Source organism: Salvelinus sp. IW2-2015, linkage group LG4q.1:29 (genome assembly GCF_002910315.2).
Source record: "Salvelinus sp. IW2-2015 linkage group LG4q.1:29, ASM291031v2, whole genome shotgun sequence".
In the NCBI taxonomy this organism is placed as follows: domain Eukaryota; kingdom Metazoa; phylum Chordata; class Actinopteri; order Salmoniformes; family Salmonidae; genus Salvelinus; species Salvelinus sp. IW2-2015.
The window spans coordinates 76,898,767-76,910,662 of NC_036842.1; the positions used below are offsets into that span (position 1 = coordinate 76,898,767).

General features: G+C 41.8%; 1 protein-coding gene across 2 annotated transcripts in view; it reads left to right on the top strand.

Moving 5' to 3' along the window:
* The window catches only part of LOC112072703 (lysine-specific demethylase RSBN1L), a 36,087-nt gene extending 26,574 nt beyond the window's left edge, over positions 1–9,513 (top strand). For both annotated transcript variants that reach the window (XM_024140093.2, XM_070443127.1), the window contains 5 exons: positions 5,427–5,564; positions 5,723–5,865; positions 6,087–6,254; positions 6,388–6,496; positions 6,693–9,513. In XM_024140093.2, coding sequence (XP_023995861.2) covers positions 5,427–5,564; positions 5,723–5,865; positions 6,087–6,254; positions 6,388–6,496; positions 6,693–8,471 — 2,337 coding nt within the window. In that variant the 3' untranslated portion in view covers positions 8,472–9,513. The remainder of the gene's footprint in view (positions 1–5,426; positions 5,565–5,722; positions 5,866–6,086; positions 6,255–6,387; positions 6,497–6,692) is intronic.
* The last annotated feature ends 2,383 nt before the right edge of the window (positions 9,514–11,896 follow it).

The window sequence follows — 11,896 nt, forward strand, 5'->3', positions numbered from 1 at the left end:
AACAAAAACAACAGAGGTTACACACAACAACTACCAGTCGATTAAAACAAGTAGAAAGATCTATGTACAGTGTTTGCAAAGTAAGAAGAGTAGGGAAGGTAAGCAATAAATAGGCCATAGAGGCGAAATAATTACAATTTAGCATTAACACTGGATGATAGGATGTGGGCAATTGAGATGATGTGCAAGTAGAGATAACTGGGGTGCAAAAGAGACAAGAAGAATAAATAACAACATGGGATGAAGTAGATGGGTGTGCTATTTACAGATTGGCTGTGTACAGGTACAGTGATTTCCGTAAGCTGCTCTGACAGCTGATGCTTAAAGTTAGAGGGAGATGTCTCCAGCTCCATTATATGCAATTCGTTCCAGCTCATGGCAGAGAGAACGAAGTCAAAAGCGGCCAAGGTAGGAGTTGGCTTTGGTGGATTGACCAGTGAAATATACCGCTGGAGCAACGCTGCCTACGTGAGTTTCTGAGTCGGGACCAGTGAGTGAGAAACGGGCCTGTACCCGTAGCAAAGACTTATAGATACCTGAGCCACTGGGTTGAGACGAATAATGTATAGCAAGGCCATCCAACGAGAGCATTACAGGTCGCAAGGCGGTGGGTAGTAAAAATGGGCTTGGTGACAAAACGTGGCACAGGGTGATAGACTACATAGAATTGCTGCAGTAGAGCATGTTGGAGCTATGTTGTAAATTGACATCGCCGAAGTTAAGGATCCGTTAGCATAGTCAGTTCTTACGACGTGAATGTTTGGCAGCATGAGTGAAGGAGGCTTTTGAATTGCCGAAATAATAAGCCGATTCTGATTTATTTTGGATGGATGGAGATGCTTAATGTGAGATCTGGAAGGAGATGTTACATTTTTGTTTATTTTTTATTGATATTAATTTCACCTTTATTAAACCAGGTAGGCTATTGAGAACAAGTTTCTCATTGTCGCACTGCTTTGCTTTATCTTGGCCAGGTCACAGTTGTAAATGAGAACTTGTTCTCAACTGGCCTACCTGGTTAAATAAAGGTTAAATAAAAAATAAATAGGAAATAGGCTTGGGTGGTATCCAGATTGTCATACTTTCATACCAAGCCACTTCCTCAATTTGTGGACTCTAATATTAGGGACTTGGTACATATGTTTCCCTTTTACCTCAAGGGCACTACAGACTTTTAAAGAAATTAGAGACTTGTTCGGTGGACTCAAATGACTTGTTGTGTACTATGGATGTCTCTAGCCTTTATAGAAATATTCCTTATCAAGAGGATTTATGCAATGAAACATTATTTGAATCAAAGAACATAACTGGATCCTGCCACTGACTTACTGTTGAGCTTGACTAATGACATATTGACTAAGAATTATTTAAGACCTTAAGGAAAGAACTGCTATGGGAGTGCCAGTTGTGGCCAATTATGCAAATGTGTTTCTGGGGAAATTTGGGTTAGACTTCGTTTACAATAATAATCCCTATTCTAAGTTTTTCAAAGTGTTTATGAGATATATATATATATTTTCTTTTTCATTTGGTCAGGTGATGATCTTGAATTGGAGGAATTCTTTACATTCATGAATTCCAGGATACCGTGTATTGAATGTATGTTAGTATCCGATAAAGAACATRTTTTGGTTAAGAAAGATGGCACTGGCTTGCAYACTGAGGTGTATAGAAAAGAAACTGATAGAAATACCTTTCTTCATTTCAGCAGTTATCATACATCTTCATTAAAAAATGGTTTACCAAATAGCCAACTCCTTCGCATTAGGTGCATTTGTGACTCTGATTTATCATTTGATGTACATGCCAAAGGTTTATGTGAACAATACAAAATAAGAGGGTATAAAGAATAATTATTGGACAATTGCCTTAAGAGAGTAAGACAAAGTGAGCGGAATGCATATTGCAACCACGTCAAAGGAATCCCCTTCCACCTACAGTCCTATTTCAAGGTTGATCAAGGAAGTGAGTAATAGACATTGCCACATATTACACAGTGACCCCAGCTTTGGTCATGCATTGGTCATGCATTTTACACTGCTGCTACTCGCTGTCTATTATCTATGCATAGTCACTTTACAAATTACCTCAACTAACCTGTACCCACGCACATTGACTCGGTACCGCTCCCCACTATATAGCCTCGTTATTGTTATGTAATTTTCTTGTTATTTATTTATTTATTTTTACTTTTGTTTATTTAGTAAATATTTTCTTAACTCTATTTCTTGAACTGCATTATTGGTTAAGGGCTTGTAAGAAAGTATTTCATGGTAAGGTCTATTACACCTGTTGTGTTCGGTGCATGTGACAATAAAATTTGATTTGATTTGAGATAGGGATAAATTACTTGTCCAAAGAGAGACATTGGATAGACTGCTTGGCCACTCTTGCCCCAGCAGGCCTTAATGAGGAATGTTATTTTTCTTGYTTTTTTGTGGTAGGTTATAAATAGGCTGAACATTTAGGTAATGACATAATTTATTTGTATTGTGTCTGTCTTTATTTGATTCTCATGTTTCCCCCACAGCTCCCTCTGCTGGGATCTCTTGATTGKGCCAATACTGACTGTGAATTTGAAATTATGCCCACCTGTGTGGTATTGTTGTTGTGACATTGATTGCCATTGCCTTGCACACTGAAGGCCTCATACCCAAAACGTTTGTGCGGCAATAAAAATAAAAAATAATTTTTTTTTTTTTACCAGTGCTTTCCTATTTCCATTCATCATACCGGCCTTGTGCCATACCGGGATATTTAGTAGTACCGGCACTGAACACAAGGGGCGCTATTTTCAAACCCCACTGAACCTCTGTAATCTCATAGAATGCTAACTAAATGCTAACAAGCGCATTGCAAACATTTTTATAGTCTCTGACCTAAAGTATTTGCAGGAAAAATGCTACTCACAGTTTGCTACATGCACAAAACAAATATTAGCCACTCCGACATTGCTCAATATAATATTTATATATTTCTTAATTCCATTATTTTACTTTTAGATTTCTGTGTATGGTTGTGAACTGTTAGATACTACTGCACTGTTGGAGCTAGGAACACAAGCATTTCGCTACACCCGCAATAACATCTGCTAAATGTGTACGTAACCAGTCAAATTTAAATTGATTCAGACAGCAAGGCGTTTGATCTGCTGTTAACAAGCAAATCTTGATTTTGGAAGAAGCTAACCACTTAGCTAGATAGCTAACTAGCTACTAAATTAGCAAACCAAATGCACAACTGCAGAGCATTTAGCATATTTCAGACAGTAAACTTAATAGCTTTTAATTATCTAGCTTGCGAACATTTATTTGTGAATAYCATACTGTAACTAGATCACCTGGCACATGCTCCACAAAAGTGAGTGATTTACAAGGCTCCGGTCTCGCATCATTGTGTGCTTGTCAACAAACACCATCTGATTTGGATTTATGGCAAGCTTCATAATTAACATTTATGTTACAGGTGAAATGAAAAATGCATCTTTATCTCCCTATGTATTGCACAAGTTGACTGCAGGTATTTACTTTAAAAGTAGCTACAAATATAAACATRTATTAAAACAAATTCTAACAATTGTTTCAATGGCATTGGTAAAAYCATCCCCTGGCTATTTCCAAATACCCCGGTATACAGTATACCGCCCAAGCCTAATAGGAAAAGACACYKCATTCACACTGATTTGCACAAAGTAGGCAGTTCTGATTTGTCACTTCAAGCCCAAATAYATCATACTTTGACTAAAACGATGACTTAAATCATTGTGCAACATCATGGGTAAGTGATTTGCACTAACGTGTATTTCTATCCTTACTGTAATGATATAAAGGTAAAACCATCACATCCTTAACTGTGCAAGAGTGGTATGGATGACATCACTGGCACTTTCTAAAGGGTTTCACTGTTGTGATCATCTGCTGTTAAGATTGAATTCAGGAAAAAATGGATCACTAACCAGGTCTCCATGTGAGCAAAGTACTTGGACAAAAATAAATCACAGGCCTGATGGAAACAGCACATTTTTTGGCAACCCCTCCAAATGTCGACAAAACAAAATACACTAGACAAGGRGGATCTTCCTGTGTCTGCTCAATTAATTATGCGTGAAATGGTGGTGGAAATGCCTCCATGCGCAAACACTGATTAGAATAACCATCATATCAAAGTAAACTCTGAGTCATGTGATGACATGTTCTGTGGTCCTCCSACCACAACATGGGAAAACATGCAGCGCACCAGGCCACAGCTGAAATAAGTCCTAATGAAACCCCACAGGGTGGTGAAAGTGCRCAGTGATGAGCTCGATGCTCCTCTACAACATATTGAGKGTCTTATTTTGGTGACGTTATGATYGACGCCTGACCGCCGACAAACAAAAACAATCTCGCTTTTTTGTCCATAATAATCTCATGTAGGTAGCTAGCCCGCAATGCGTCCGCGACACGCTGCCGAGACCAGGGTGGGCGCACTGCCACACAGCGCAACATTTTCCCTGACAAAACCATCAGCAGAGCCGAAAATGCGATGGAAACCCACCTAACCTGCATTTTATTATTTATTTTTTTAAATATGGATTTTTGATAGACATACAGAATAGCGGGAACCGGGTTACTGAGATTTACTAAGATTTACAGCCAAAACCCACTCCCTAGGACTCCCTAGGATAAATAACTTAGAGAAGCCAGTAAATTATAAWACATTATTTCTAGGAATGAACAGCACCACGTGAAATGGAACTGTTATATTAAATGATACATCTGGATTCTCTATTGTCTTCTCTGYTCTGGTATCTTCATGATCAATCATCAACGTTTAGGGTGGGTACAGACGGCGCATCTCAGTATGGAGCGCAGTTCACAATGCTAGTATCTCATCAGCTGGTAACTTTTTGTCTTGTGACCGGTACATTTGCTGCAGCATAGCCTATGCTACATTACTGTTAGGACTAATATATCTGAATTCACATCTAATTTACACATCTTCATTTGTGTTTCTGCAGTCACCTTGTTTTTTTGCAGCCTATCACTCGAATATCGCTGCTTTAAATCACTGCTCACGCGAGCACTATGTGTTTCTCTATAAATTCCATTAAAATTGCATCCAAAATAGATAATCCTGTTCAAGATGTCCTAGTCTACCTCTTTCAGGTAATACATTMAATGCAGTGTTAGCCTTATATTTAGCTAATGAATGATGGGTTAATATGCTTCTAATTTATAGCCTCTGTCTTAAAGGGAAAATCCACTCAAACTATCTTTTGGTACTTTTTTATTAGGCCACTGTTGATACAATCCCAAAATATTTTGCATGTCAGCAGTTAAGTTTATTAAAGATATTGGACTTTTATGAAGCAGAATGTCACCAGCTACATAATCATGGTAATGCAAAAATATTCTAACCTGTTTGTCCCCTGTGCCTGCCCCCAGGTGAAGCGTACCTACTCCCAGGGGACGTACCGTGCGGGGGCCATGCGGCAGGTCAGCCTGGTGGGGGCCGTGGACGAGGAGGTGGGAGACTACTTCCCCGAGTTCATCAACATGCTGGAGGAATCTCCCTTCCTAGAGGTTGGTTTAGAGTGTATGTCTGAGAGAGTGTTTGTAATTTCATCAGCACTGTGCTATTCTACTTTTGTTTATTTGCACATAAAATAAACTGAAATAACATAAATAAATATATACCAGTAAATGAGCTTATGTATGTGTGTGTGTGTGTGTGGTCCCAGCGTACCCTGCCCTGGGGCACGTTCTCCAGCCTGCGCCTGCGGAGCCCCACAGAGAGTGACGACGGACCCATCATGTGGGTCAGACCAGGGGAACAGATGATCCCTGTGGCTGACATTCCAAAGTCCCCCTTCAAGAGAAAGAGGTACATTGCTTGGTTTTGTTTGGCATGGTTGTTTGTCCACCATTGTGAAAAGATTGCTGTAGGTCTAAGTTTGCTAGGGACAAGAACCAAGTCATTGCAGCAAGCCACCAACATGACATAAGACATTCAATTTAATGAAGCAGTCTGTGGTATCCTCATGCCACATCCTATGGCATTTAGTTTTCACTTTAAAAATGCATTTACATTTCCCTCTGTTCCAGGTCGACCAATGAGATCAAGAACCTGCAGTACCTGCCGCGGGCCAGCGAGCCCAGGGAGATGCTATTTGAGGACCGGACCAGAGCCCACGCCGACCACATCGGACAGGGCTTCGAGAGACAGACCACCGCCGCCGTGGGGGTGCTCAAGGCCGTGCGCTGCGGAGAGGGGTGGGTACACATCTGGTCTCTAGCCCTGACCTAGTGTGTGTATACACACACACACAACCCCCTTCCGTACCTGTACACACCGGAGTTCCTCTTTATGACAGTCTCTCCCTCTCCATTGTCTCTCTCTCTGTAGTGATGCTCCTGCCAGGGTAACCAAAGACGTGGTGTGTTTCCACGCTGGAGATTTCCCAGAGGTGGTCCAGAGGCTCCAGCTAGACCTGTACGAACCACCCCTCTCACAGGTACGTCTGAGATCAATGGATTCTACATGGATCCTTAGAACAGATTATTAACCAATGATTGTGTGTGAATGGTGGCTTTAACTAACAAAATAATCTCCTCTACTGCCCTTTCCTCTCCCTCCTCCCATTCTACTCTCCTCCCTCCTATTCTCCTCTCCCTCCCATTCTCCTCTCCTCCCACTCTCCCCCTCCGTAGTGTGTGCAGTGGATAGATGATGCCAAGCTGAACCAGCTGAGAAGAGAGGGCATCCGCTACGCCCGTATCCAGCTCTACCACGATGACATCTACTTCATCCCCAGGGGAGTGGTGCACCAGTTCAAGACTGTGTCTGCTGTCTGCAGCCTGGCCTGGCACATTCGCCTCAGACAATACCACCTGGACCAAGAGAGGGAGGAGGAGAGCTGTACTTCTACAAGGGCAAAAAGTCAAGTCATAGAAGAGGAGGAAGAAACAGAGGAGAGTGAGGAGGAGTGGGGGAAAGAGGAGGACACTCCTACACAGCCACGGACGCAGGTGAAGACTGAGGAAAAGGAAGAGGGAGGGGAACGGACACCCGTACAGGAGCCGCCACTAGTTTGCAAGGAGGAAGACGACACAGRGGAAGAGAAGGGAGGGGAGAGAGGAGGCTGTACACCTACACTGACATCACCTTTGGTCAAGGAGGAGAGAGTGGAAGGAAACCCACTCACAGAGACACTACTGGAAGTCAAGGAGAGAAAGGAGGTTGATGAGCATCACAAGATAGAAGAGATGGAGAGAAAAGGAGCAAGAGATGTCAGCACATCCACACAGATGGCACCACAAGTGCAGATGGAGGGAGAGAGAGATGGAGAAGATATGGAACTCTCAAATGCATCACAGCAGGCTGGGATAAAGAGAGAGGAGGAAGAAAGACACCACAGGACACCTCCACAAGTCCAGAAAGAAAGAGAGAGGGGAAAGGATGGTAGCACAGCCACACAAACACCACCAGTCAAGAAAGGGAAGGGGAAAGATTTGGAGAAAGATGGAAAAGAGAGGGAGAAAGAGGAGAGGGTGAAAGATAAGGAGAAAGTGGAGAGGATGAAAGAGAAGGAGAAAGTAGAGAGGGTGAAAGATAAAGAGAAGGAGCGGGAGAAAGATAAGAAAGAGAGGGTTAAAGATAAGGACAGAGAAAGGGAGAGAGGGAAAGATGGAGAGAAGGTGAAGGGGAAAGATGAGAGTGTGATGGAAAGCACCACACAAACACAGACGTCTCCACCCATTAGGAAAAAGGAGGATGAGGAGAGGAAACACACACATCCATCCCAACACGCCCAGAGGGAGGAGAAGGGAATGAGGGAGGCAGACACAGCCTCAAAGACACAACCTCAAATCAAAAAGGAACGAGACAGGGACAGAGGTGGTAGTAGTACACAGACACAGTCTCACACACGGCTAGAGAGAGAGGAGGGCAGAGAGAGCAGCACACATGGACAGAAACCCTCACATGGAAAGAAGGAGAGAAATGGGTACAGGGAGGGGAAAGAGGGTAACCCATCCATACACACTTCACACACCAAGCCAGGGAGAGAGGAGGAAGGAAAGGCTGTCATTTCTAGAAACACACCGTCTCATGTGAAGAAGGAGGGGAAGAGGGATAGAGGGGTCAACCATAAGGAGGAAAGGAAGAAACCGCCCCCTGCCCCTAGCTGCCCCCCCTCGGACCACAAACCCCCACGGACGCTTGTAACCTTTGACCTCTTTAAGCCTATGGAGGCATTTCAAGCCCCGCCCCTCTCCCTGGCAGACAAGTCTCACCACCACAGCGACTGTCGAGGTGCTCTCTCCAAGTCCGAGAGCCGGACGCTAGCACCCTCTAAAGGACCAAAAGTAAAGGACACAACACAGACCAAACCTGCAGTTCCTTTCCAGGACACACGGCCGCAGCACTCCCTAAAACACCCCATGAAACCACACACCACACACGCACAGCAGAAAGCCTTTTTATTATGAATGTGTAGTTTTCTCTCTTACTTAGTCTGCTCCCAGATCTGTTGCTGCTTCAGCCATACTATCATTGTCATRCCATAGTACATATACAGAGGAGTTGAATTGGCTAAAGCACATACAGATCTGGGACCTAACCCTGTTTGAAAACTTTGAAAATCCTTTCCTTTCCTCCATTCCTTGAAGTAATCACTGATCTAACACAGTTGGGTAAGTAAACGCAAATGTTCCACCACGTAGCTCATACCAATAGTCATGTCAGCATCAGATCTGAGGAAGGATGCATTTCATAGCATCCGAAGAGGGCTAAAGTAAGAATTTACGCTAAGTAGCTCACTTTACGTTTGTTAGTGAATGTACGTAGTAGGTTCTTTATATGAAAACCGTTGTGACCTGTGCACTACTTAGCTACACTATTCTCTTAAAGCACCTACTCTAGGTACTATACGACTCAGTCCCAAAACAGCCCCTTGGTTCCTTTGTCTTCTCCTAGCCTTTCCTACTTTGAAGTTTGCAGATCTGACAGGACCAGATTGTTGTACTTTGGCAGTATGGTTCCCCATCTAGACAGGATTCAAATCCCCAATCCCTTAGTCTACACTAGACTATACAGAAGTGGGTAGTAGGGGATAGGCGTGTATTTTAAATAGAGAACTAGCCTGCCTGTATGCTATGGGGAGCTTCTACCACGTTCCTTATACCTATCCAGGCACTTCAGTTCTGCCAACACCGAAGGGCTCAGAGCTMGGGGTTGTTTTTGGACCAGGCTTACATGTATGATTCAATACAGGGCTGTAAATGATATGTACCGAATCTGTACAGTATGGATGTACTAGTACTGATGTGAGAAAATGTATACAGAAATGCATATATTTTTTGTAAGACAAGTTTTATTTTCCATAGAACTTATTTATCATTTTATGTATTTTTTTGTTCAGATGTATGTAAGAAACTCTTGTAAATACCTTTTATTTCCTAAAATTAAGACTTGGTAGTGTGATTTATACTTTGACCAGAACCTCTCAATAAAAGGTTCCTAATATTACAATGGCCTCTTATTCATTGTGCGCATTCTCATCTGACTAAGTTGAAAACTGAATTGACCCCAGCTCTGATCACACACACTCACTGAATCCACCAATCATCAAAATAGTGTAGTTTTTAATGCACATGTCTGTTAAAGGGCAATTCCACCACTTTTCAACCTCATTTTCATTATCTCCAGCGTCAACATATGCAAAAACGGTGCATTTCTATGTTTTGTTGAAAAAAAAAAAAAGTAATGAGTTTTTTGGTGACTTGGGTAGCAAGAAAATACACTCGCTTGGGCTAGAAACTCGATCCTACCCTGTGTTGTCACAGAGAATAATTTYCCCCCTTATCTTTTTAACCACATATCATAGAAACGTGCTGTTTTCACATATGTAGACACTGGTTTGGTGCTGGAGATTATGAATATGCGGTTGAAAAGTGGCAGAATTGCCCTTTAACCTTGTACAACCAACCGGAAATCTTGCGAGCTTACATTCTGTTTCGCWATGCGGATGGCTCCRCAGTAAAAAGTCTAGTAAAAAGAAAGTTAGACGCACAAATATCATACCCCTGCAAAAYGCTAACCTTATTGTAATGGTGAGAGGTTAGCATGCCTTGAAGGTATAATATTTGTGCGTCTAACTTTCATCATTATTCACGATTGATTCAGGACTGTCTGTAACAACCAAACAACCAAAACAAACAGCAAATGCATCCAACAAGTTTCTAGAGTCACAAGCTTGATGTAATCATTGCGTGCTAGGAATATGGGACCAAATACTATACTTTGACTACATATAACTGAATTTGTCCCAATACTTTTGGTCCCCTAAAATGGGGGGACTATGTTCAAAAAGTGCTGTAATTTCTAAACGGTTCACCCAATATGAAAATTCTCTCTAGTTAAAGTGGACAGTCTGCACTTTAATCTCGTAGTCATTGTATCATTTAAAATCCAAAGTGCTGGAGTACAGAGCCAAAACAACAAAAATTGTGTCACTGTCCCAAAACTTTTGGAGCTCACTGTACATTTAAAGTGAAACTCCCAACACATACCATGGGCCCAACAGACAAAGCCATGGCCGGGAACATCCAAGATCCCCTTCAGTGTCTGCAGATCTGATGGAACCTGATAGGTGTAAGGCTGCCGACAATGGGATTTTGTGTCTGAGAATTTCGGATGCTTTTTCAATGGGAGTCATCTGTTCCCCGATGAATGACAAAAGACGGTGATTCTCTGACAAAAAAGGCACAAATGGTCCGTCTTTTGGCAGACAAACTTGTGCGAAAATAGTTGACTTGAGTTGATCTAAATCATACTAAATGATCTAAATCATACGATTTCATCTATGTTCAGGAGTATGAGTTTGGCCGTAGCCCGTTACAGATAGAATATAAAGGAATGTTCTAAGAAGTGTTGTCAAACCAGGCACACCCCAGCYGGTGTTTCTCAATCCATTCCTGTGGGACTCTAAAGGGATGCACAGTTTGGTTCGAACCCAGCATTAGCCTTATTCAGCTAATATGGCTTGATGATTCCTTGCTTAGTCGAATCAGGTGTGTTAGTGCTGGACTAAAGCAAAATAACATGCACCCTCCTGGGTGTGCCACAGGAATATATTGAGAAACTCTGCTATAACAAACACAACAAAATATCACAGAAGACAACATGGCGTTAATATGGATATAGATCCCTTTCTAACCCTGATTCCCTGGTTGCCAGTAACAGTAGKWRTCATTCCACCAATTTGGTGCCTTTTGAGATGTGTAATTTGTGAAAAAAAACATAGATTTCATCAAATTGTAACATTCTGTCATAAAGAGGAAATGTTCAACTTAATGAATAACACGTTTTACCATCTCAATACTATATTAAGTCCCAAATAAAGTAACAKGGTTGACAATTTCATCTTAAATCAGCCATAAATCCCATTGCAACAGGGAATGGAAGCATGTTGTGTGCAACAGGTAGKGGCAATTGAATGCAAGAAAATGTTAAAACATTTCTAGCCTGTCTATGGTTAACAGGGTTGAAGTGTTATGCTTGACCAGCTCAGTTTTACACCACTAAACACCAGAAAATGTCCAGAAAGGGTAGAACCAGCTCACCTGCTTTTACATTATGATTTGACTATTAGATGTTCAATGTTCCTATTTTTGAATGAATCACTAATCATATGAAATAAATAATCTTCAGATATGTCTTTGTCAAAGCAACAAAGTAAGGGATGGATCGGAATTTACAGAACGGTTACCYGGAGGAAAATGGGGGAGGGTTACGCTTTTTTCAATTTCAGTCAAGGGGAGGGTTAAGTATTTTTTAAATATAGTTYAGGGGAAGGTCATGTCATTTGTAATTGATAAMATGTCAATATTTCTCAATGTTTTAGAATTAGTTG